The sequence below is a fragment of the Pinus tabuliformis genome, chromosome 9 (assembly GCF_031772625.1).
Source record: "Pinus tabuliformis cultivar Carrire ecotype Pingquan chromosome 9, CPIR1, whole genome shotgun sequence".
In the NCBI taxonomy this organism is placed as follows: Eukaryota; Viridiplantae; Streptophyta; class Pinopsida; order Pinales; family Pinaceae; genus Pinus; species Pinus tabuliformis.
The window spans coordinates 1,445,166,565-1,445,193,339 of NC_142307.1; the positions used below are offsets into that span (position 1 = coordinate 1,445,166,565).

Below are 26,775 nucleotides of genomic sequence, written 5' to 3' on the forward strand. Positions count from 1 at the left end.
CATTGTACATTAATGAAATTATCTTAGGTTCTCTTATATGTGATTGCTTAATCACATAGGCTGATTCTCATATTGATGCCATACTCTATATCGAAATATTTTAGTTTATTTGTTTTTATGCATTGTGTGTGGATCACTAGATGCCTTTTTTTGAATCTTATAGTGTTAATATAAATATAAAAATAGGTATAGATAGATTTATGTTTAGGCTATAGCTTTATTTTCAGCCTTACTGATTTGGATGCCCCCTTTTTTGAATCTTACAGTGTTAACATGAACATGAACATAAACATCAACATACATATATATATATATATATATATATATATATATATATATATATATATATATATATATATATATATATAAAGATTAATTATATATATATATGTGTGTGTGTGAATGTGAATATATATATATATATATATATAAGAATATGAATATGAATATCAATATAGATAGAACGCTCACGCTCACACTCACGCGACTATAAATATAAATATAAACATGAAAATAAATATGATTAAATATAAACATGAGTATCAATATGAACATAAACATGAATATAAACATGAACATAAATATAAATATAAACATGAATATAAACATGAACATAAATATAAATACAAATATAAACATGAATATGAATATGAATATAAATATAAACATAAACATAAACACACATATATATATGTTTATATTCATATATATATATATATAAAATTAATCTTTATATATATATATATGAATATATAAATATGAATATGAATATCAATATAAATATGAATATGAAATTATGAATATCAATATAGATAGATCTATGTATAGGCTATAGCTTTATTTTCAGCATTCTTGATTTGGACTTTCAATACTTCTAAATCTTCTCAGATAGTTGTGTGTATGCATTTTGCAGTCAGCCGTACAAATAAAACAGTTAACTTCATACATAATCCAACACATTATTGAAGGCTCTTTTGATGTAAGTTCCTTCTGTTAGCCTTCTTGATTGTCACTGTTCATTGTGTCATTTAGTAGCAGGTGAAAGGGTGATAATTGGCAAAGTGGGAGGATTTTTTCTGCTGAAAATGAATAGTTCAGTCAAACATTTCAAAGTAACATATTATCTTTTACTGAACAAAATGTGGTGACAAGAACTTTTTATCATGAAAGGCATGTAGTGTTCCATCAAATTATGAATTCTATTGCTTATGACTTCCATGCATAGAACTCCATCAAATTATGAATTCTATTGCTTATGACTTCCATGCATAGAACTATTAATGTATAAATAACAAGACAACTCCCAGATTCAGCTGAACAGGCAGGGGTCTATCTGGAATTTATTTCCTTCAACCTTGGATGGTATAAGAGTGGGGCTTCCTTGGTCCTATTCTCCCCAAGGGTCATACAGCCAGGCGCCCCTCAGCCCTGGTCAGGCTCTAGAGGACATCATTTTCCATTGCATTTGCTCTTTGACAGTGATCAATGACTCCCAAAGTGAGCCTATACCTTTGTCATTGCCTTCAGCCTTCAGGACTAGAAGGCTATGACATCTTCTCTTTCTCTTTCTTGATTATCCTTGGGATCGCCAGTGTCTGTGCTCCTATTGTGTTACTGCATTTATACTTTTGTATCTTTTGTATAGACTGCTAGGGTATAACTTACCTACACACTTGATTATGCTTCTTTCTCTTTCACGTTCTGTTGCTTTTGGTATTGATATGTGTACCTTCTAGTCAAATTGAATTACTTTTCTGGTTATTTGTTGAACATTAGTAGCATTATCTTATCTCTAATCAAATCATGAAGATGCTAATTGGGAGTGGTGAGAATTGTTTTGATGTAATACAGAAATAAATAGTGATAAGCATGGATCTTTGGGCCAAGGCTATTGGGGTAGGGAGAGGTAGCAGGAATGGGAAGCACAATTTCAAAAAATTTCAAGTGGAGCATTCCAGAAGTGTTTTTTATATAGTACATATTTTAATATATTTTGATGCATATCTATTAAAAAAACATGCAGAACGCTGAATTAGCAGCAGAAAACATGAAAACGTAGATTTAACTACTGGATTAACGATCATTAAAGCATCAACCATTACATATGACATCAACCATCTAGCAGTTATAACATTGTCATCAAATGATCAGTTATTAAATGTGACATCAACCTTCAAGTTTCATCATATAACATTCGTCATTAACAAACTGTAACAAATACCATCTACCACGAAATGAAATAGAGCATCATATTAATTAATAATGCAAACTTCAAAGGTAGGTTCAATGTTTAAAACTTTAAAGTTCAAACTTAAACTTGCAAATAATGTTTACAAAATAGGCCATAATAAAGACAAAGTACTAAGTTCTCTATACTACTAAATAGGAAAAAGACAAATAGATGTAGTAGCTATCAGGCTAAGGATGAATAAATTCTGCATTAAAAACTTTATTGATATGAGCCATACATAAATACATTGACGGATGACTCTTGGTTTCATCTTCCAAGAGGTTTGATGACTCTTCCTATTCACCTATGACTCTTCATATTCTTCTTAAATTAATATTTACAATGTACCATGATTCCAAGGATTAGGTATCTAACATTCCCCCCCTTGATTTGAAAGGGTGTTTGTAAATCCAAGCATCTTTCTAAATTTTTCAACCTTCTCTCTGTGACGCCCTTTGGTGAAGATGTTTGCAATTTGCTAATTTGTGAAACAATGTATTAGTTGAATGTTTTTGGCCTCTACCTCATGTCGATAGAATGCTACTTCATGTTGATATGCTTGGTTCAATCACAAAATCTAGGAATCTTGGCCAACTTGATTGCAAAAGTGTTATCAACCAGAAGTGGAACATCATTCACTAGTTTCTCTTGCATATTTGCTAGTATCTTATGGAGCCACACAATCTTCTTTGTCGCCTTTGCAGCAGCCACATATTCCACCTTTGTATTAAAATATGTTGGAATGGTATGCTTGCGTGATCTCTGAGAGATAGCTGCTAATGCAAGACTCATGAGGTATCTCGAAGTAGACATTCCATTCTCCTTATCCTCATCAGAGTTTGAATCTGAATGTCTAACTTGTTTTAAGTCATCCACCTTAGAGTATTTGAGTCTAAAGTCTTGAGTTCCAAGTAACTTAGAGCTCTCTTTGTGGCGCACATTGTTCTTCACAAGGTTTTTGCACAAACTTGGAAAGAATCCAAATTACAAATGAAATATTTAGTTTGGTAGTAGTAAGGTAGATAAGGCTCTCCACAAATTTTCTATATTTAGTTGCATCCTCAAATTCATTCACTTCCTTTGATATAAGATTTAGATTTTGCTCCATTGGAGTAGAGAGTGGATTACAATCAACCATGCCAAATTTGTGAAACACCTCTCCAATGTAATTCTCTTTGGGAGATGAACACATGCTTTGGATTCTAAGTATCTTTAGTATCCAAATGGTAGTAAAGATGTCCCATGGTTGTCATGGAAAAACCCTTCTTCAATTCTTTCTTTATGGATTCAATATATGCTTCATTACTCTCTGTCATCAAAAGATCATTCACGTACATCACGAGACAGACAACAATTTTGCCATCTTTCTTGACAAACAAAGTTGCATCATCAAGGTTAAAATGCTATAAATTGATTTTCAAAACATAGTTTTTCATATCATGCATGAGGTGATTGCTTTAGGCCATAAAAAGAGTTGATGAGCTTGCATACCTTGTGTTCTTGACCTTGCACAACATGTTCTTTTGTTGAGACATGTAGACATTCTCTTTCGAGTCTACATTTAATAAGCATTAGAGAAATTTTGAGGTAAAAAATGGTCCTCAAAACAAAATTGTACAACAAAAATCAACTTTATAAGAACCAATAGGATTCAATATGATGATGTCAACTATGGGGGTTGATTCGCCATTTTTGGAGTAAAAAGATAAAATGATTTAAAAAAAATTACTTTTTCAAATCATATTTTCAACTTATCTCCCTATGGTTTTGCTCAAATTTCGAGTCGGAGCACCCATTGAATGCGGAATTTAATTTTGCATCCAAGGAGTACCCATGTTGCATACTTTCAATGGACCCTACTACACGAAAAATGTGAAATACATGAAAAAATGTGATTGCAATCATGATTTTTCATGTATTTCACATTTTTTGTGTAGTAGGGTCCATCGAAAGTATGCAACATGGGTACTCCTTGGATTCAAAATTAAATTCCACATCCAGTGAGTGCTCCCGCTCGAAATTTGAGCAAAATCATAGGGAGATAAGTTGAAAATACGAATTGAAAAAGTAGTTTTTTCTTTTTTCCCTTCAAAACTTGATGAGTAATCTAATCTTATTTTATTATTCCTTTGGAGGCCCATTTTAGACCTCAAAATTTCTCTAATGGATCTATTCACATCTATGTGATGAATTTTCCACTTTATTCTGTGCCGCTAAAGCCAACAATGCATAAATGGTAGCCCATTTTGTTGTCGAGGCAAAGTTCTTTTCATGGTCCATGCCTTTTTTTTTGTGCAAATCCTTTTGTCAAAGCCTTGCTTTATGCTTGTCAGGTGAGCCATCTAATTTGTGCTTGTTGTTGTAGAACCACCTGCAACCAACTAGTTGGGTTCCAAATGGAGGATCCACTAGCTTCCATGTTCCATTCTTGATGAGAGCAACATACTTCTTCTGCATAACTTCTTTCCACTCATGATGATAAGCAACTCCTTCAAAGAAAGTTGGTTCAGTGTTCGTAGATAAACAATTCTCAATCAAATAAAACGTCCATATCATTTACATCACCTGAATCTAAATTATCTACATCAATTCCATCTTGTCTTGTAGAATTTATGGTTCCTGTCTTTCCAACTTCATCAGGATGACGACTTTCAAGTGTCTTTATGACTCACTTTGGATCTTCTTATGATGGTCTAGGTTGCTGCACTGATTGAGATGGTGTTGCATTCCCATGAAGGTTTAGTATTTCAATCATCTCAATCACATCGTCCAATTGAACTTCGTGCTTTGATGAAGTGGCTGGATATTCTTTGTAAGGGGGAGATGGCACTTCAAAAGGAGATTCCGAATATTGATCCAAGATAGGGATCCCCCTTTCAAGATGTGCAATATCATCATCAAACCCATGATATGTCTTGTATGGGTGAATCTATCTAGATGATTAAGCTACCACTCAATAGTTTTGTCATTCTTGGTGGATTCAATAAATATCACCTTTGGAAAGAATAAACTTCTTGTTTATCTCCTGATAAAGATCATATGCCTTGGTGGTAGTTGTGTTTGGTCAATTCAATGTCCTTGAATTGGCAATCATAAATTGTCAACCAGGGTGCGTAGACTGATGAAGTACAGGTGCACAATATGTGCTTAGAAGTTATTCATTAGGTCGTTATGTATTTGTTAGGATCTAAACTCAAGATGGGGGCGGTGTTTGTCAACTGTATTAGTGTTGTAATTCTTAGGGATGTTGATTAAGTTTCCTAGGAATTGATCTCTATCCAATTAGTTTGTAGATGATGTGAGGGTGATTTTACTTATGTTAGATTGTTGGGATTTTTGATCTTAAATCTCTTTGCTGCAACTCCTAATTCTCTAAGTGCAAAAAGAAACCTATTCTATCAGCTATGAAGGAATACTGCTGAACTCAATTGTTTTAGGAGAGGTCTTCTCGTTGGTTCAATTTCTGCTCAAACAAAGTAATCCAAGCAACATCTATGAATTGAACACACTTCAATTATGCTGGATAATAAGCAAAGGAAATAACTGTGCAGTACCAGGTATAAACAAAATTAGATAACAGTCTAAGCTAGGTATAAAGCAAATTAAATTTCTTATGCAGATAACAATTCGAAATCATTATACAACATTATCACACAAAACAGAGCAATTGAAGAATTTAAAGGAAATCAGATTGTATTTGATTAAAACCTGCCACTGTTTGTAGGGGCCCTCCACATAGCAGTTCAGAGCTTCAAATCAATACAACACTTCCACACAAAAACCGATTTCATTCACACGGAATTCACAAACTGTTGATAAACATATCATTCGACGCGCACCCAAATAACAGTGCGGCCATTAGTTTTATAGCAGGTTTCTTGGCATAACTGTATGAATATTTTAAGCCTAATATCTCTTAATCCTATCTAAACTTATATCGTTAAATCGTCATTTTTCTATTCCGAAAGCAAAATGATAAGGTTTCAGCTGATCTCGGGTTCTGTTCTGCGTTAATCCGGTGGTTGACTTGGAGTTTGACCGCGATCTCCTGTGCTTCTTTTGGAAAACAGTTTCGAGTGGATAGGAAGGTATCCATGAGGGAGTCAACTTCTATCCATTCGCACCTTTCGCTGTTGACCTGGAGCTCTGGAACCTTGCAAACAATGAAGATAGCTACGGAATCCTGGACTAGCTGCAGAAACACACTAATTTGGTAGCCAATTGTAACTTTAATTAAAACAATAGGGTATACAGTGGAATATGAACAAGAAAACAGACTAATGCATACCTTCATTAGAAATTGGTAGATATGGCTTTATTTAAGTGGTAAATATATATGAAAAAGAGAGGATCTTTAGGCAAAAAGGATGTCATGGTAGGACAATCTTCAGACTCTACATTCCCCCGGATTGGAGACGTTGTATGTCCTCATACGTTTATTCCTTTTCTTTTGCTTGCACCTCTTATTTGTCATCTCCCTGCTTCATTGCTTTCTTTTTTTGGCAGAAATTGGCATTCTAGGCTTCCTCATTAGAATTTTGTACTTTAAACTGATTATCTCTCTTTGCATAATTCCGTTCTCTTTCTTCAGCTTCTTGTTTTTCTTATACCAGAAGCTTAGATGTAGGATCAAATTGTCACTCTTGGCAATCTATATCTCACTCTCTGTCTTCAGGGCTTGATTTTCATTTTTAAGATACCGATTCAGTGTTTCAAGTTCAAAGATTTCCTGCTTCAAGATGTTTGAGGCCTATTGTTCATTCACCTGGTTGCTTCCTTCTCCAAGGCTCTGTATTGTTTCCTTTGTTGTTGTCACCTTCCTTTCCAGTGACTCTATGTAGTCATAGATTTCCTGTTGTGCGGGGTCAATTCCTGGACTATGTATCGGGCTAGCTAGAGGTGAGCTGTAAGGCTGTGGTGATGATCTTAGTGACCCTTTTGGAGAATTCCCAGGGCTTTCAATTGACTCATCCTCTATTGGCTCAATCTCTGTTGGAGTGTTCTCTGTTGGCTCAATCTCTGTTGGAGTGTTCTCTATTGGCTCTTCCTCAGTTGGCTCCTTTCCATTTGGCTCATTTTCCTCAAGGTTAATGTAGTCTGTAGTCTTTGAGGTTGTTTGTGGAATCATGCTCAACCTCGTGCTCCTTCTCAACCCTGGGGTTTGTGTTTTCTGCACTTTCCTCCTCTTATTCTCTGATTTTTCTTCTAGAGGAGAGGTTTTAGTTTGTGAGAATTCTTCTTTACCTGGGCTAGCTTTCTTTCTTCTAGGGTTTCCCCTCTTCATTCTCTGCAAAATTTTTACTATAGGCAACTCTTCTTCTGTTACCTCTGTCTGAGTTTGAGGTGCTTGTTCCTTTATCATTTCTATGGTTCTCTTTCTCCCTCTGAGGGCCTTGCTGCTACTTGGTTTTTCTGGGGATTTTTCCTCAAAATGGTTTCTTATTAGGAAACTCTCCCAGTCATCCCCTATGCTTCGGAGATGAAATTCGACCAATATTTTTACCAAACCATGATGATACATGGTGTTTTCTATGCATTGAATTTTCTTTTGAACATTTGTAGCCATTTTCTTGAGGCTATTCAAGAGGAAATAGGGGAGGTTCATTTGATGATCCTCGAGAAAGTGCATCATCATTCTAACATGATAAAAATACATCTGCCCGAACCTACCCTCACAAGTGATAAACTTCTAAAGCACAAGTAATAAGTTTCTCCATTTGTTTTTAAGAGCAGAGCTTGGAATACCTTTTTTGTAGACCGTGGTGTCCATGTTCGGGTTCTTGAGGAAAACCTTCCAATCCTCGCTGTCAATCCCTCTGTTTTTAAACCATTTTTCTCCATGTCTTGGCAACTCGGTGGCCTCAGTGATCATAGACTCTGTTACTGTGAGTTTTATGTCACCAATTTCGGCCTCCATTCCATCGAATGAGCGCGCAAATGTCTTGGTTACCTCTTTGTGGAAGCCGTTAAATTTCTCAATGAACTGCAGCCATTGGCTTCTTTGCAGCGACTCTCTAATTTGTGGGTACCCCTCTAGGAATTGCTTCCCTGCTGGCTCAGTTTGAACAATTACCCCCATGCCGAAGGATGCTTTGCCTTGAAGATTGGCTACCTTGACAGGAAAATGGGACTGGTAGGGTTTGCTAGCTGGCAGAAAGATGGAATGACTGTGAAAGAACAGAGGAGTGTAAGAATAGGGAAGAATGGATGGATTATCAAAAGGATTATGGAAATGAATTTGACCGTAAGGCGCATTCAAACTTATGATTTGGTATTTAATTTGGTAGATTTGGCACAAGGTCGTGATATGATTTTTAGAGTTGTGGCATATGATATTTTGTTAGGCGGCCATTACCCTTAGGTTATGATGATTGCACTTTAGTACTATATTTTCTTATTCATACATGCTATATAACCTTCCCTATTGTTAAATTAAAGTAGCACATACCTTTTAATTTTTTGTTGCTAACCTTATTTGTTGTCCTTTAATCTCTTGAAGGTGCCTTGTTGTCAACTGTCCTTTAATCCAGATCACCAAGTATTCTTGTAGACTTCAAAATTTTTAGGCTACAGAAATTTGTTTAGCTGCAGAAACTTGTCCAAGCTGCGGAAAGTTGCTGTTTTTGCAGCTTAAGAGAAAGAAAGCTTTAGTAGATGAAACTTTTTTTTTTAATTTTTAATTTTTATTTTCATTTGAAAAGAAAATTTGAAGTGCCAACAAGTTGGTTTTCACTTTAAATTTCCTGTATAAACATGCCAACAACATGTTGGTTTTCATGTTTATACAAATTTATTATTATTATTTTTTCCATATTATTATATGTATATATATATATGCATATATACACATAATTTATTCATTATATATATATATATATATATATATAGATATATATATATATATATATATATATCTTTTTATTTATTTGAAAAACAAACTGAATGGAAATTTCTAAGGTGGAAAAGAAGAGGAATTCTTCTTGACCATCTTTAGTTTTGAATTATCCTGAAATATTTTAACAAATTCCTCTCTTGTTAATGGTTTTTGATAAAGCTTGAGTCGATGTCCATTTACTAATAGAGGAGTTCTTTCTTCGTCAATAGTCCTGATTCTAACTGCACCATTGTCAAAGACATTTTCAACCTCATAAGGTCCAAGCCAATGGGTTTGGAATTTTCCTTGAATTTTTTTGAATTTTGAATCAAAGAGCAATGCCCAATCTCCTGGATGAAACTTCCTTTCTTTAATGTACTTATCATGCCATCTTGACCTCTGTTGTTGCACTAAGCTGGTCCTCTGGAAGGCCTCCTGTCTGATTTCATCGAGCTCATTTAATTGTGTCATCCTTTGCTTCTGGGCTTCTGACAAGTCAAGATCTAACTGGACTGCTGTCTTATAGGTCTGGATCTGGAATTCTATTGGAAGTAAGACTTGCTTCCCATAAACAAGTTCATAGGGAGTATGTCCTATAGTATTCCTCCATGTAGTCCTATAGGCCCATAAGGCTTCTGGAAGCTTTTCCACCCAATCTTTCCTGTGTAGATGTACAGTCTTTGTAAGGATAGCCTTGATCACCTTATTTGTGGACTCAACTTGTCCATTGGCTTGTGGATGGTATGGAGTTGACTTCCGATGTTTTATCTTGTATTGGTCCACAAGCTTCTGCACTAGTCTGGATGTGAACTGTGTCCCTTGATCTGTTACAATTTCTCTTGGAACACCAAAACGAGTAAAAATATCCTCAAAAAGAAATGAAACTACAGTATTTTCAGTAGCAAAAGGAAGTGCTTTAGCTTCTACCCATTTAGTGACATAATCAGTACATACCAGAATATACTTCTTTTGCTTTGAAGGTGGGCTGATTGGTCCAACAAAATCCAGTGCCCATTTTTCAAATGGTTTGATAAGTACCTGTGGTTGTAGTGGCATCTCATTTGAAAGAGTTGGTTTGCCCATTCTCTGACAACTGTCGCATCTCTTAACATATTCCTTGGTGTCTTTGAAAATGGAAGGCCAATAATATCCTAAACGCAGGTTTTTGTAAGTAGTTCTTTTGTCAGAAAAATGTCCTCCACATGGCTCATCGTGACAAGCCTTTAGTATCTCTAGTATTTCGTCCTCCCGAACACATCTTCTGATGATGAGGTCTGGTCTTTTCTTATATAATTCCTCATTTATCCATGAGTAGGATGTGCTATTGTGGACTATTCTTCTTTTCTCTCTAGGACATAAATGAAATGGCGTTTTTCCTGTGGCTAAATAGTTAGCAATATCTGCATACCAAGGTGATTTAGTAGATACTGCAAAGAGAGATTCATCAGGAAATTTATCTTCTACAGGTTGATCGTTGTTTTCATTTTGTATTCTAGATAGAAAATCGACAATTGTGTTTTGTTTTCCTGGTCTATCTAGAGTGGTAATGTTGAATTCTTGTAAAATTAGGAGCCATCTAGTTATTCTTCCATTAGTGACTGGTTTATTCATTAGGTATCTAATGGCAGAATGGTCTGTGTGGACAAAGGTTTCATAGCCAGTTATATAATGTCTGAATTTATTAATGGCATGAATTACAGCTAAGAACTCCTTTTCGGTTACAATATAATTTAACTTTGCAGGGGTTAAATTTTTACTAGTATAATAAATGGCATAAGGAGTGAGGTCTTTTTGTCCTAAAACAGTTCCTAAGGCTGAATCTGAAGCATTTGTTGAGATATGGAAAGACAACTTCCAGTTAGGTCCTTTTAAGATGGGTGCTTCAGAAATTCTCTTTTTCAATGTTTCAAAGGCAACTTGACATTCAGAATCCCAATTGAATTCACAGTCTTTGGTGAGTAATTTAAAGAGTGGGGATGCAATTTTTGTGAAGTTTTCTATAAATCTTCTATAGTATCTGGTAAAACCGAGAAAACTTCTAACATCCTTTTGACAACTTGGCATTGATAACTTGGAAATGACTTCCACCTTAGATGAGTCTACCTTAATTCCATCTTCGGAAATATGGTGACCTAGAACAATTCCCTCGTTAAACATCATAAAACATTTTTCATGGCTTAATGAGAGGTTTGTTTCTTGACATCTTATTAAGACTTTCTCTAGGTTTTCTAGTGCTTCATTGAAAGAATCCCCATAGACTGTGAAATCATCCATATACACTTCCACACAATCATGGATAAGGTCAGAGAAAATGCCAAGGACTGCCCTTTGGAATGTTGCTGGAGCATTACATAACCCAAAGGGAAGTACTCGGTAAGCATAAGTTCCCCATGGACAAGTGAATGTGGTTTTATCTTGATCTTCAGGGGCCACCTGAATCTGGTTGTATCCAATAAACCCATCCAAGAAGGAGATATATTTTTTCCCTGCTGAAGTATCTAAACCCTGGTCTATGAAAGGTAACAGAAAGTGGTCTTTTAATGTTGCTTTATTCAACTCCCGATAATCGATACATACTCTCCATTTTCCATTCTTTTGAGGGATGATTACTAGTAGTGAAACCCACTGGCTCTCAGATATTGGATAGACGAAATTTACATTTAATAATTTCTGCAATTATTTCTTAACAATTTCTTTTAGATTTGGGTTCATTCTTTGCTGAGGTTGTCTAACTGGTCTTGCATTTTGTTCAATGTAGATATGATGTATGCAAGTTTTAGGATCAATCCCTCTCATGTCAGTGTATTCCCATGCAAAAGCAGAAGAATGTTTCTGTAAAATTTCTATCAATTGTTTCTTTTGCATATCTTCCAAATTTTCATTGACATTTAAGGTTTTTCTTGGAAATATTTCTATCGAGGAATTCCCAAATTTTTCCATGGACAACAATGATACTTGTTTAGAGGAGAGATATTCATTTCGACTACGCTCATAATGTGAGGAAGATTCATTATTTTCTAGTAAATTCAAAAGTTTGTCTCCCTCTTTTACTTGTTCAATGACAAAAATAGGTTGTATATCTTCTCCATCTTCTATCCATTCTTCAGTTTCTGTATCTATTGTTGTTCTTGCAGGGGGGTATAATGTAAATTTCTTTGTAGAATTTCCATCTGAGATAAACATATCACCTGGCCTATAGCCGATAAAAGCGTCTACTATAGCCAACCAAGGCCTTCCTAGAATTAATGGATGTCCTCTTAGATTGTTCTTGGGTGTTAAGACCATGAAATCAACAGGATATTCCCAAGAATCTAAAGATACACAAACATCTTCTAACACACCATCTGGTTTAATAACAAATCTATCTGCTAATTGCAACAAGGTTGGTGTGTATTGAAGGTTAGGAAGCCTAAGTGTGTCCATAACTTGTTTGCTCATTATGTTTATGGCTGCTCCTAGGTCAATTAGTGTGTTTGGTATTTCAGTTCCATTGATGTGAATTTTTACAATGGGGCTTCCTGGGTCTAAATATTTTTGAATTGTTGTCTTCCCCATCATAATGTCTGCAATTTTTCCGACTAACTGAATTCTTTTTATATCTTTTCTTCTTCTCCCTGATCGTTGTGTACTTAATTCCTTAATTGTTTTTGCAAAAATTGGTATTTATTTTATGGCTTGCAATAAAGGAATCTTAATACAAACATTTCTCAATTCATCCATCATATTGTAATCCGGCAAGATAATTTGTTTCTCTACTCCATCGATTTTCAGCCTTTCTGGGAAAGGTGGTTTGACTGATATTGAAGGTTGTTCTATGATAGGAGCATCTCTTGGAATTTCTTCTGTTTGTTCAGTTTCTTTTTGAGGGAGAGAAGTCTCCCCTTCTTCTGATTGATTCTTATGTTTTTGAAGATCAGATTTTGTTTTTTGAATGACAACAGGAGGTTTTTTGGTAATACTCTTCCAGACCTTAATTGGACATTGTTTAGGTCTAGAGGGGTTATCACATAAGTTTGAGGATTCTGACCCTCCATGTTGTATACTAGTTACTGTGGTATCTTATTATTAGGATTTGGAAGTGGTTGAGCGGGTAATTGATTTGATTTTTGTGGAAATGGTAGGGAAAGCTGCGGGTTTTGATTCTGTACTGGGACTTGTGGCAATTGATTAGCTTGAGGAATTTGATTGGACGGGGTTAAAAATTGTGGTGGAAGGTAGGATGGCGAGTATTGTTGATATTGAGCATAGGCTCCATAAGGATTTTGCCATCCTTGATTCCAAGGTTGTGATTGTGGCAGAGCCCAAGGCTGCCAGGCTGAATTCCAATTACTTTGTGAAGACTGGGCAAATTGTTGTGGTCTAAATCCTTGTGATTGATTTGGTTGGGGGTTTTTCCATGGTCTTTTGGCTATAAAGTAGAGAGGGTCTACTGGTTCTGAGATTCCTTCCTCATTGAATACAGCCTTAAGACCTAGTAAGGATGGAAATTCCTTTGTATCATGATTATCTGCACATATGACATAGGTTTCTATGGCTTTTGAGTCTAAGGGACACTCTCTCAGAGCATGTTTCTTCCGACATTTGGGACAGAAGATGGATAATGCAACATTTTCGAAATTTTGCTTGTTTTGTATTTTAAGGGTGTCTATTTGTTCACTTAGGCTCCCTAAAATATCTGTTTTAAAGGTGTCAAGTAGATTTCCTATTTCTGCCCTACTAACTGTCCCAACTGCAGACTTGTTTATTCTTGATAGGAGAGGGTCCCTAGGTATTTTTTCCAACTCTTGCTTTTCCCCTTGAGATATGTACACATAAATCACAAATATCTGCAAATGGTAGTTGGGAAATATCTCCTTTTCTAGTTAGGTTAAGGAGATTGATCCACTCATCTTTAACGACTCTGAGTAAAAGAGCTTTTAAGGTTTCTTCATCCAAATTATCCATTTTTGCTCTTTTAACATTATAAACAAACCTTTCTACCAAGTCTTCAAGATTCTCATCTTCTTTTTGTGTCATTTTGAAGACTTCATCTTTAAGGTTACTAGGCATACAATAATCTCTATAATTGCATAAGAAAGCCTCTTTCATCTGTGCCCATGTTGTTATGGAATGCACTCCTAGACTCATGAACCACTTTAATGTTAAGTCTTTTAATGTGGCGGGGAACAATTTCAACTTTTGAGCATCATGCAGATAGTTATATGATCTGCATAATACTTCAAATTCGAAGAGAAATGTCTCCGGATCTTCGTTTCTTTTACCATGGAAATTAGGAAGAATCGAGGGTGATATATTTTTCATTGTGAGGGTTGTATCTTCATCAAGAATAGGGAATCTCGAAGGATCTTGATTTCCTTTGCCTCTACCCCCTCCTCTACCTCTACCTCTTCCTCTTCCTCTACCTCCAATCCTATCTTCTTCACCATGGACATTGTGTACTTCTCCTTCTTCAGCGATGGTAGATTATTCAGAGCTAAGATAGTGTTCTTCTAATTTTTCTGGTTCCTCTATCAATGGTTGTTCAGAATAAGTTTCCAATTGCTCCTCTTCACTAGGAATTTCTAGTTCTTCCACAATATGTTCACCAGTGGGGGACAAAAAGATTGCTCCTGTGGTTGGGGATGTAAGATTTTCTTCAATTACAACTTCAGTAGGCAAAGTAGGTGAAGTTATGGATTGAATTTCCGATCTTGAGACTTCAGGAAGTCTCTGTCGACCCCTAAATGGAATTCGGGTTTGAGTAGGTGGTGTGGAATCTCGAAATCATGGTGGAGTGAGTGGATTTGTGGGAATTAAACTTCTTCCTCGTCCTACAAATCTATCCCTAGAGTCTCTATCCCTACGCATATCATGTTTTAAATTAATGATGATTTTTTTTTTTTACTTCTAGTTGTACTTACCCAACAACAACACCAAAATGTTTGGTCAATTCAACGTCCTTGAATTGGCAATCGTAAATTGTCAACCAGGGTGCGTAGACTGATGAAGTACAGGTGCACAATATGTGCTTAGAAGCTATTCATTAGGTCATTATGTATTTGTTAGGATCTAAACTCAAGATGGGGGCGGTGTTTGTCGACTGTATTAGGGTTGTAATTCTTAGGGATGTTGATTAAGTTTTCTAGGAATTGATTTCTGTCCAATTAGTTTGTAGATGATGTGAGGGTGATTTTACGTATGTTAGGTTGCTGGGATTTTAATCTTAAATCTCTTTGCTGCAGCGCCTAATTCTCTAAGTGCAAAAAGAAACCTATTCTATCAACTGTGAAGGAATACTGTTGAACTCAATTGTTTTAGGAGAGGTCTTCTCGCAGGTTCAATTTCTGCTCAAACAAAGTAATCCAAGCAACATCTATGAATTGAACACACTTCAATTATGCTGGATAATAAGCAAAGGAAATAACTGTGCAGTACCAGGTATAAAGCAAATTAGATAACAATCTAAGTTATGTATAAAGCAAATTAAAGTTCTTATGCAGATAACAATTCGAGATCATTATACAACATCATCACACAAAACAGAGCAATTGAAGAATTTAAAGGAAATCAGATTGTATTTGATTAAAACCTGCCACTGTTTGTAGGGGCCCTCCACATAGCAGTTCAGAGCTTCAAATCAATACAACGCTTGCACACAAAAACCGATTTCATTCACACGAAATTCACAAACTGTTGATAAACATATCATTCGGCGTGCACCCAAATAACAGTGTGGCCATTAGTTTATAGCAGGTTTCTTGGCATAACTGTATGAAGATTTTAAGCCTAATATCTCTTAATCCTATCTAAACTTATATTGTTAAACCGTCGTTTTGCTATTCCGAAAGAAAAACGATAAGGTTTCAGCTGATCTCGGGTTCTGTTTTGCATTAATCCGGCGGTTGACTTGGAGTTTGACCGCGATCTCCTGTGCTTCTTTTGGAAAACAGTTTCGAGTGGATAGGAAGGTATCCATGAGGGAGTCAACTTCTATCCATTCGCACCTTTCGCTGCTGACCTGGAGCTCTAGAACCTCGCGAACAATGAAGACAGCTACAGAATCTTGGACTAGCTGCGGAAATAAACTGATTCGGTAGCCAATTGTAACTTTAATTAAAACAATAGGGTATACAGTTGAATATGAACAAGAAAACATACTAATGCATACCTTCATCAAAACCTAGTAGATATGGCTTTATTGAAGTGGTAAATATATATGAAAAAGAGAGGATCTTTAGGAAAAAAGGATGTCATCGTAGGACAATCTTCAGACTCTACAAGTTGAGCACCCCAAGAAGATGCACTTTCTTTTATTCCCCTCCATTGCTAGTATGAAGAGTTCCAATATGAGATTGAGCTTCATTTTCCATCCATAGATGAAAATTTCTAAATATTTCAAATGCTTGATATTTCTATTTCAACAAATAAACCCAACACATCCTAGTTTAGTCAGTAATAAAAGTCATGATATATTTATTACCAAAGGTAAATAGGACAGACATGGTGCCACACAAATCAGAGATTTAATTTTATCTTTATACGTGCTCTTGAGGTAGAATCATGAAAACGCTACTTGTGTTTACCAAGGATACATTCTTGTTGGAAAAAGTAACAATGTTCGGTCTTCAATAATGTACTTGAGTCATTATGTAATGTACTTGTCAAAAGAATAAAGAAAATAATTTTTATTATTATTGTTGTGACTTATTAAAGCATGGGTTTCATGCTTGGGTCACCATGTTTTAGGTCAAATTCCCCATTGAGGACTTCTAGGATTTATTCCGAGTCTATAGAATTATTTTACATTTAAAGAGACCCTTCTTGGGCTTTTGAATCATGTAAAAAGGTTTAGTATTGAGTAAAATATGAATTATGGAACCTCCACACCATGTCGACCTAAGAGAAGATCAAGTTGGCCTAAGGACCCATTCTACCCCACAAGAAGCCTATAAAAGGAAGGACTACGAATTCATTTGGTGCATCACTTCTCATCTTCTCATCTACTGGGCAGAAGTGCGAAAATCCTGTTGTTGGGCAGAAGTGCGAAGTGGATCACTGGGAAAGTCTGTTGCCGGGAAGCTGAAGTGAATGCGAGTTTGGGGAAGTCTAAGGAGAAGAGAAAAATTGAAATTTTTGTGGTGGTCTCACTCTGTTTTGTGCTTTGGATTGGGAGAACGAAGTCTTCCAAGTTGGATTGCCGCTAGAAGTTGCTGGCTGCTGCAAGTTGCTGCATAGTCGAAGTTGCTAGGAAGAGGTCAATCATTTGGAGGCTGACTTGGTGTGGAGGGAAGGTTTGGTCAAGGGCTAGGGTGAAGAGTCTCAAAGAATACAATTGAAAGGAAGAATTACGTTGACTGGGTTTTCCCCTCGAGGGGGGTTTTACCCTGGCATGTGCCGACGTCTTGTGTTCATTGTTTTATGTGCTACTGCTTTTGGTAATTGTTTGATGAATTAAAGAAAGAAGATATAAAGAATTGTAATAATAAGAAACATCACAAGTAATTATCAAGATCGAGAAAATCTTTACTGCCTTTCTGATTTTCCAACATGGTATCAGAGCTTTGGTGAAGAAGGAAGAAAAAGGCAGATCCATTCATAGGCACTATCTCAGGGAAGGAGTCTATTATATTTGAAGAGGATGTCTAACTCTATCAAGGGTGAGAACAAGCTTGAAGGAGCATCTAACTTCAAATCCTAGAAGAAGAGGATTGACCTAATCCTTGAGAAGAACAAGGTGCTAGATTTGGTAAAAGGAAATGTAAAGAAGCCTACAGAAGAAGCCAGTGATGCCGACAAAGAGAAATTCAGGGATTTAGAATTGGTGGCTATGACTCTGATGGTAGAAGGGATAAAAGACAATCTTGTCCCATTCATAGCTAACCTCGATCATGCTCAAGAGATCGAAGGGACCGAGGAAGAAAGTTGACATGTTTAAGATAGAGTGCTATCAATGTCATAAGAAAGGTCACTACAAGAGTGATTGTCCCGAGAATCCAAGGAATAAGAAGAGAGGAAGAGATCAAGCCAACTTTGCTAAATAAGGAGACTCAAAGAAAGTCAAGCCTGAAGAATCCGACATTAGGGACTTACACTATTAAGTCATTTGCTTTACATAACTTGTTTTATATGTTTTAGAATTTATAAGTTTTTAACATATCTTTGGAAAAGACATTTTTGTATTGTTTTAAATTTGTAGGTTTCCCTCAAGCTTTGGAGGGAGCTCTCAGCAACTCTCAAAGATAAGTATCTCTTGCCTTTTTTGTTTTGGGTTCATGTACTAATTTAGTTTTGATTATATTAATACTAATCACCTTTCTTCCTCTATTGTCTTTTTTAGGAAAACGTCCGAAAGGAGGAGGATCTATCAAGACAAGGTTACTCAAGATTCAAAGGTATGCTTTGAATACATTGATTAAAAGGATTATTCATTTGATGATCTATTATTATTTACGGGATGATTTTATCCAAGAGGAACTTTGAGATGAGGATCTTCAAAAGAAGAATTTTGATGAAGAGAATATGGACCTCGCTCGTAAGTTGAAGAAGGGTAAAGAGAAGTAAAGGGAAGTTCAACAATGGCAAGAAGAAGAAGGATTTGAGTAAAGTGAAATGCTTTACATGTGGCGAGTTTGGTCATTATGCGAATAAGTGTCCACAAAGGAAGAAAGGAGGGAATGAGAAGACGCAAGAGATGACAATGGCTACATCATCTACAACCGAGTAAGACGATTTAACGAGAAAGTTCGAGGAGTTTTCTTTGGTCTCTCATTTCTCAGAGGGCACCATTGGTGAGGGTGCATGGTTCATAGATAGCGGAGTGTCAAAGCATATGACAGGATTGCAGGATGTATTTGAGAGCCTGACCGAATAGAAGTTTGATCTACACGCGAAGATTGGTGATAAGAGTCAAAAGGTAGTTAGAGGAGTCGGGATTGTACCATTCAAGATGGAGCCAGAAGGGTTGCTGCGAGTTCAGGATGGACTTTTGGTACAGAGCTCAAGTGCAACACATTGTTTGTCTCAGTGATTGAGGCTAAGGGGTTTGAGGTGATATTCTGGGATGGAAAGGTGATGCTCAAGCCTTGTGGCTCTAACTCTAGTTCAAGAGTGGTTCTTGGAGTTAGGGAGAATGGTTTGTACAAGTTGAAGGGCAAGCCTATAGACCAAGGGAAGAAGAAGGTTTCTGAGACTCAGGGGGAGTCGAGTTTAAAAGGGAGTTTGTAGGTTCAGAGGGAGAATCCGTAACCCAAGGGCCAAGATAAGTGCACCATTAGAGGGAAGAGAGGAGACTTCTACAACTGACAATGAGGAAACTTGGAATGGCTTAAAGGCCTATGACGAGAAGAAGAAGCAGGAGGCTTCTAGTGGCAGGGACACATCCAAGAAGAGTGTTGTTCATACTGCAGGTTATGCTTCTGTGATGGATAACGAAACATACGATGATTGTTGGAGAGCAGTCGTGAAGGATGATTGTTGGCCAGTAAAGATAAAACAATTTCGAGGAATGGAAGTACCTCCCTCGTAAAGAGGGAGTGTTGAAAATTGGGTAGCTTGGGAGGTACTCCCACAAGTCTTGTGTGCTTGACTTGTGAGGAGAAAACCCACAAAATGGAGGTTTGTGGGCAGAGTACCCAAATCTGGGGTTTTGGACCCAAAGTGTGGGCTTAAAACTAAGAAAATAAATTTATTTTGTTCCTTTTTTGAGTCATGTAGGCTCAAGTTAGCAAGCTAGGCCAAGGGACATGACCGTTGGGGTTTCCACCCTCTAAACTAGTATATATATGATTCCAATGGAATGTCAAATTGCAAGTTGGAAGGGTACAATCTTGTGGAGTGAATTAGCCCTAAGAGAACTGCAGACCAGAGAGAAGGACGAACCTAAGAAGAGGAGGATGAGCTATGTTTTGTTCTGTTTAGAAAGGCAAAGTTCTGTTTACATGAAGGGAGGTCGAGTTCTGTCTGTATGTTATATTGAGGTAAAAGAGATCTAAATCTGTTATGTGTGAGCTCCAGTGTATCTCCACAAATGAGTAGATTGTGGACATACTTCAAAGAGAGCTTAGCATGATGCTGAATATCTCCCTCATTGGAAGGGAATGATGAGGTATTTGCAGGATTGGTTTGACCATCTCTTGAAGCCATAAAGGACTTTAGCTTGGTCAGAAAGGACTTTGACCAAGGGGAGATGAATACATTCACCTTTAAAAGCCAGAAGGACTTGGCTTGGTCATAAAGGACTTGGACCAGAAAGGTGAATGACCCAAGGCAATTACAAGGGCAATTATAGGATACATTCACCTTTGAAGCCAGAAAGACTTAGCTAGGTCTACCGGAGGTGAATGTCCCAGGGAAATTATAGGATTGGAAAGTGTTGTCGCTCAATATGTACAGGTACCTCAGCAACGACTCAGGTAGGGGGTTGTCACCTTGATCCCCAATCTCTTCTTTCTAGCTGTCTCCCAATAGCAGGCCATGGGGGGGAGACCCTATGGAAATTAAATGATGGAGGAAAAGTTGAGAACCAACTAGTCCTGGAGACACAGTTGCGTGTCCTAGCACTTGGTTAAATGTAGCAAGATTTTAAGGATTAAGATTGAATTTATATATTTGAGACCAGTGCCTTATGGAGTCAACGCTCTTGCTTTATAAATTTGAAACCAAGTACCAGATGGAAAACTGCTGCTTTTATGTGTTACTATCCTATATGGAATGCAATTCCTAAGACCTATGTGAAATGCAAAGATCTTGGTTAATTTTAATTAAATGCCTAATCTAAGTATGACCTTTGATCTTTATCTATATTGAGCCTAAACTCTGTAGTAAGTGGTAGAGAGAAGTCAAGGTGAAGCACACGAAGGTGTGATTAACGATCCCTCTCCTTGAAATCTAACGTACTCGATGCCTCCGGCGCTGCAAAGACTATGGCTTTGACTATTGCAAGGTCACCATTTTAAATACTAGAAAGGCTAGACTTCTCAAGCAAAGATGAAAAGGTGTTCCTATCTCTCTATCAACCAAGCTTATGCTTGGAGGTAAGTTTTAAGATGCAATACTAGCTTAGGATGATATGCAAGGTGAAATTAGAGAATGATTCTTAAGACGAGATTGTTAATGTTTAAGTACTTTATTTATGGTTATTATTGAGTTATATTGACAAGTACTTATTTAAGAAATTTAGTAGACAATCTCAATCACAAGAATAAATGCCAACTTTGAAAGTGCCAACAAGATACAATAGATGACCAAAATGAAACTTACTCAACTGTGTTGTCTACTGCTGTGGAGGCCCATGGCTCTCAACGCACACCCTACATGTGCCAATGTAACCCTCTGGAGGGTTAGGACCCTGTATAGGGAGACCAAACCCATGATGGAGACCATCTGCAATCCTGCATAAGATCCAATGCATCCCTTAGTCTTCTAGAACAAGTCATTAGAGAAATCGAGTAAATGAGCTTACCAACCATGGACCACAAGTGGAGACTTCATAATGGCATGCCCTTCTATAATGGGCTTTGGCATGTGCTAATGTCTCCAAACTCCAAATGGGGTTAACCAAGTATCCTATTAGGTGGTTTCTACCTTTAAAGAGGACAATATGTCCAAGGTACATCCTTTAAAAGGTGGTGGCATGTGATAAAGAGGTGAATGGAGTAGGGAATGAGAAGGGGCATCCCTGAACCACATGCTGGGGTACAAGGGTAGCTAGTAGAAGGAAAGTCCACACTAGGGTATATAATGTATAGGAGGGAGCAATCGTGGTACATGAGGTGCCATAACCTTGATTTTTCCACCCTTTTTTATATGCCTTTTGCCTGTTTATGATATTTGTTCAATTAACTGTTCGAGGCTCAAGGGGTAAGAGCATGATGTGTGAGACATAACTGTGGATACCCCCTTTTAAGGTAGGGTGGTTCATTGCCCACTAGGGGTTGGGACAGTCATCGGTTCCTATATGATGAAGGAGGCTCATAAAATCTGTAAGAACCAAGGTGATGGCCATGATGATGGGGTAGAGCTCATGTATTGGTTTTTGCCCACGTGCTAAATGTGTTTGTCTCGACGATCTTTTGCATTTCGTGGTACATTTTCCTGTTGAATGTGGCCAATTGTGCTTTTACTTTTCTTTTCAGTTGCATCAACCTCCAGGGCATCATTTCAGGCCTAACCCAAGGTGTGGGTAGGGGAAGGGGAGAGCTAGCCTTATGTGGACCTAGTGGAGGAATGTGGACACAGGTGGGTGAAATGATGAATGGGGTTATAATGAGTGGAAAAGTGGGCAAATGAAGGAGCAGGACCACGCAACAAATATCAGGGTTTCCCATGAAATACCCTCCCTAAATCCAAATGGTTAGTAAAAGATATCCCAGGGGACTAGCATCCAAGGTTAATATCTAAAAGGGGTCTTGGGGACAAGAGCTCAGACCTAGCCCATTTTTTCCATTGAATCCCCCCATTAATCCATGCCCAAACGTGTCCATGATAAGCAAACTACAATACTCAATTACCAAATGACAAGGCACACCTTTAGGTTCGGGAGGCCCACCTTCAAACATACAATCATGATAGATGGGTGAGGGACCACATGACTCGCTCACGTGGTAGAGAAAATGGCACAACGAGCTAGTTGGTGGCTGCAAGGGGTTGCTGGCTACTGGCTGAGGACCATCTTGGATAAATATTTTCTCCTAAGGACATCACCCACAAAATAGTGTGTAACATTTGGCTCCAACTGGGACGTGATCTCTCTCAAAGAGGGCGAGACTGCTTGAACGGGAGGTCTGGAGAACACCAACAATCTCTTGGTTATCGTAGACATGTTACTTGCATATATAATAGATAAAAAACACAGGGCAACATGCTTTTGCAGCATCTCATGATCACACATGCTTAATGTTAGGCCATAAATGAACAGAAAAAATAAAATATGCAAATTTTTAATGTAAATGTAGCTAATTTATTATGAGAAATATCATATGATGTTAGCTCTAATGTGAAAATCAACACGCAATGCATCCTATCCTAACATGCATATGGTACATAACTAATACTAATTGTAATCATAAGGCCAGTGTAACCAAGATATCATCAAATCAATATAAATATGCCGACCTATATGATTACTCGTAGTAAATGCCACACCGAATGTGGACACAATCATATGGATGATAAGACCGGTTGGAGGTATGAAAATAGAATGCCCACACATGGATGATCTCGTGAGAAGAGGTAAGAAAAGGATGTAATCTAGTCCATGAGATACTTTCTTTTAACCAAAATATAGAGATATCAATGATTAGGCTCATAAACGTTTGATGGATGGCATATTATTTTCGTTATGGTCCTTATCATTTATGTCATATTTTGTGGCCTCTGTAGAGTTATGATCAGTAGGAAAGGGAGACTGATGAGATGGAGAAACACAAGTAGGTTTTCCATGATGATCACACTGGAAAGGGGAGATTATAGGTTGATCATGACCCTGAGGGGGTGCCCAAGGAGATAAAGAATATTCAATGAGGGGTTTTTCCTCGACACTATCCTTAGAAAAGGGAAAGGGATCAAGGTCACTTGAGATGATATGAGAATAGGTGCGGGAATCACTCTCAAAATGATGAACAAGAGGAGGAGGCAAAGGGGAGGGTGGAGTGTTATACCCAATAGGATTTTCTTTCTCAAAATCATAATCTAAAGGCTTAAGTGACTTGAACATAAGATCATGAGGAAGATTGGTAAGAATAGAGGCCTATCGATTTCATTACTATCAGCATCAAAGGTAGGGTTTTCCTTCAAAGGAGAATTGATTACTTCCAAAAGCTCCTCTTCATGCAAGGGAAAATTCCCAAGGGTATCGATGGATATGTCATTACAAGTAATGCCCGGGAGAAGGGGAAAACCAATCTCAGCCTCATCCTCTTTGTCAATGTCATAAATGGGAGCACAATCAAATTGAGGACCAACATTTTCCCATTTCTCCTTTTCAATGTGGAAGTAATCTTCAATGTCATCTTTTAAGGGGCTAATGGGGTCACCTTCTTCAAGGTTCTCAAAAGGAGATTCATCGAGAGTAATATCCTTGAGAAAGGTAAGGTTAGTCTCAGCTTCACTTTCCATGGACTCATCCTTCCCAACACCTGTTTTCAAAATCATTATTTTCATCATGTGGACCCAAGGAGGACTCATCTTCCCATTCATCACTTAGATTCTCAGGGTCTTGATAAAGCTCGATGAAGCCTTCCTCTTGAATGCTCATTGTGTGGCATACTTGAAAATGCCTAAGAAAGCCATCAACGAACTCCTCAATAGATGAGATGCTCCTAGGTTCGTGATTTTGCAACCATGAGATTTGAGCATAGAGAGAACTAAAGAATAACAACATAAGGACACCTTGGTGGACCAATTTCTCCTTTGAAGTATGTGCATTAAATCTTTCCATATGGTCAATTGCGGAGCTTGGGTCACCATCAAACACGGGTACCCGTGTACCATCTTTCCTGTGACATGATTGAGGTGCCCAGGGACGCTAGCGATGTCCAAAGCGGGAAAATCATCAAAGAAAGGCACCCTACTTTGGGTATACATGTAAATTCAATAGGAGTCGCTAGGGTGATTTTAAAGATGCCTAGAAAAATGCTTGCTTCACCCTAAAAGCGTCGACCTTAAAGTTAAATGAAGAACTAGGGTTTCATTCTTCTAATGGAGTCGCCAATAATGATATATTAGTATGTCTATAGGTAAGAAAACACACGTCTCGTGTCCCTGACAACGACGCCAAAATGTTATCGCTCAAACTAGAAAGGTACGAAGAGGGACTCGTAAAGGGACAACTGCTAGATCAAGGGAAACAATAGAGCTTTCTTGCTTATCAAGCAAGGTACAAAAATTTCCAGGAGGAGGTGAAGACTTGAGGGTTAGGTTTAGAGGAATATGCCTTATGAAGGAGTTTCCCAACCCTAAAATCCTTATTGAACTTGACTTCTTGAATGGTTCTTGAAGATTTGACTTTTCAAAGATGCAGGACCACACGGGACCAAGTGGACCCAACCTAGGTTAAGGGGCAAGAATTTAGCAACCAATGATGTTCTTAACCCAGACAAGGAGGGGGAAAGGATCAAAGAAAGAATTTTCACTTAAAGGTGTCAAATTGATCCTATGAGGCACTAGCCTTGGGGATGCTAGGGAAAAGTTTGATCTCGGAGCTAGGGCTTGGGTTATCTCACAACTCCACTGTCAGAATGGCTTCAAAATTGGAGGAGGCCTTGAGGACACACCAACGCAAGAGAGGCTAGGAGATCAAACTTTTTGGAGGGCTACTTTGTCGGGAAAGTGATGCCCTAGGTGACCCAACTTGGCTAGACCTAGAAGAAGGTGAAAAAGAGTTGATTTTTGAGTGACCACCTCTTGGTAGATCAATGCCTTAGTCTTGGGAGAATGGATTCTAGGATAAATATGAATGAGGACCTTGTTTCTTGATCAAGGAGGCCTTAAGACTACTTTGCTTGTCTTCTAGGGCAAAGGGAAGCAACCTTACAGCTTTATACTTCAACTTGCAAAAGGTGATGGCTTATCAAGATGAATTTGTTGATGGAATTATCCCTAGGAAATTTTATTCAAAATTACATGGCCCATACATTGAGAGATGCTATATAGAGACAAAATTCCACAATTTAAGTAGTAAATGCATGCAATAATTAGTCCTAAAAATAGCGAAATTCCAAATCCAATGTATATGACAAAGTAAAATAAGAATAACATTAAAAGCATGTACTTACATGTAATAGAACATATCCAACCATCCACAATTTGACAATAGAGAAGCTCCAAGATAAGATAAACCAAATCCAAACATCAAAATTCATCCATAAAGCTCCAATTCATCCTCCAAGAAAAAGTGCGAAATTCTCAAGAGAGAAAAGAGATTCAATCCAAAGTGATGATGAGCAAATGAATTCATCTCACTTGTATTTATACACTAATGAGTTCGAATTAGTCTCCTGGGCCTACATAATCCCCAAAAATAAAATAATGTGCTAATAACCTAACTTTTAGTGACAAGCTCACCAAACTAGCTCATAAATGAAATAACTAGCCTCTTAAGAGGTCAAATGATAAATAATACATGTCGTAGGGCCTATTACCACTCAAATCAGCAGGGGACCTAAAGGGGTTCCTAAGAGGGCAACTGCTGAGTTAAGGGCAACGGTGGAGGCTTAGCCCACTGTCACCACAACTAAGTCTCCCTGCTCTTTACGGACTTTCACCAATGGAAGGAGTCCCAGTAGTGTAGGGATCACTTGTAAAGTATATGTCAATGGATAGGTGAGAAGTGACCCTAAAAACCCTTTCCCAAGGATAGAGTGAAGTGTTGGAAATAATACTGAGAGGGGGGGTGAATCAGTATTATCAGATCAATCAAACTTTTTCAATGCTCAGAAACATATACGCTACTTCAGTTAGGTGAACCAGCGTGTACACGCTACTGTGACTAAATAAAACAGCGTATAAGAAGAAAACTCATAATTTAGTTAGCTTATTCTTCAGTTAAGTTCATCAGGACATTATTCACCACATTAACAGTAAACAGGTGCAGTATAACAGAACAGATCAAAAGCCACACACATGAACACCAAGATATAAGGTGGAAACCCAATGTGGGTGAAAACCACCTGCTGCAAGTTGTCTCTATCTTTCT

The 26,775-nt window shown here is 37.5% G+C and overlaps 1 protein-coding gene across 4 annotated transcripts in view; it reads left to right on the forward strand.

Moving 5' to 3' along the window:
* The window catches only part of LOC149154003 (uncharacterized), a 289,071-nt gene that overhangs the window by 27,274 nt on the left and 235,022 nt on the right, over positions 1-26,775 (forward strand). For 3 of the 4 annotated variants that reach the window (XM_089439454.1, XM_089439456.1, XM_089439457.1), the window contains exon 2: positions 914-979. The exons of the other annotated variant lie outside the window; for it this stretch is intronic. In XM_089439454.1, coding sequence (XP_089295580.1) covers positions 914-979 — 66 coding nt within the window. The remainder of the gene's footprint in view (positions 1-913; positions 980-26,775) is intronic. 4 annotated transcript variants of the gene reach the window in all.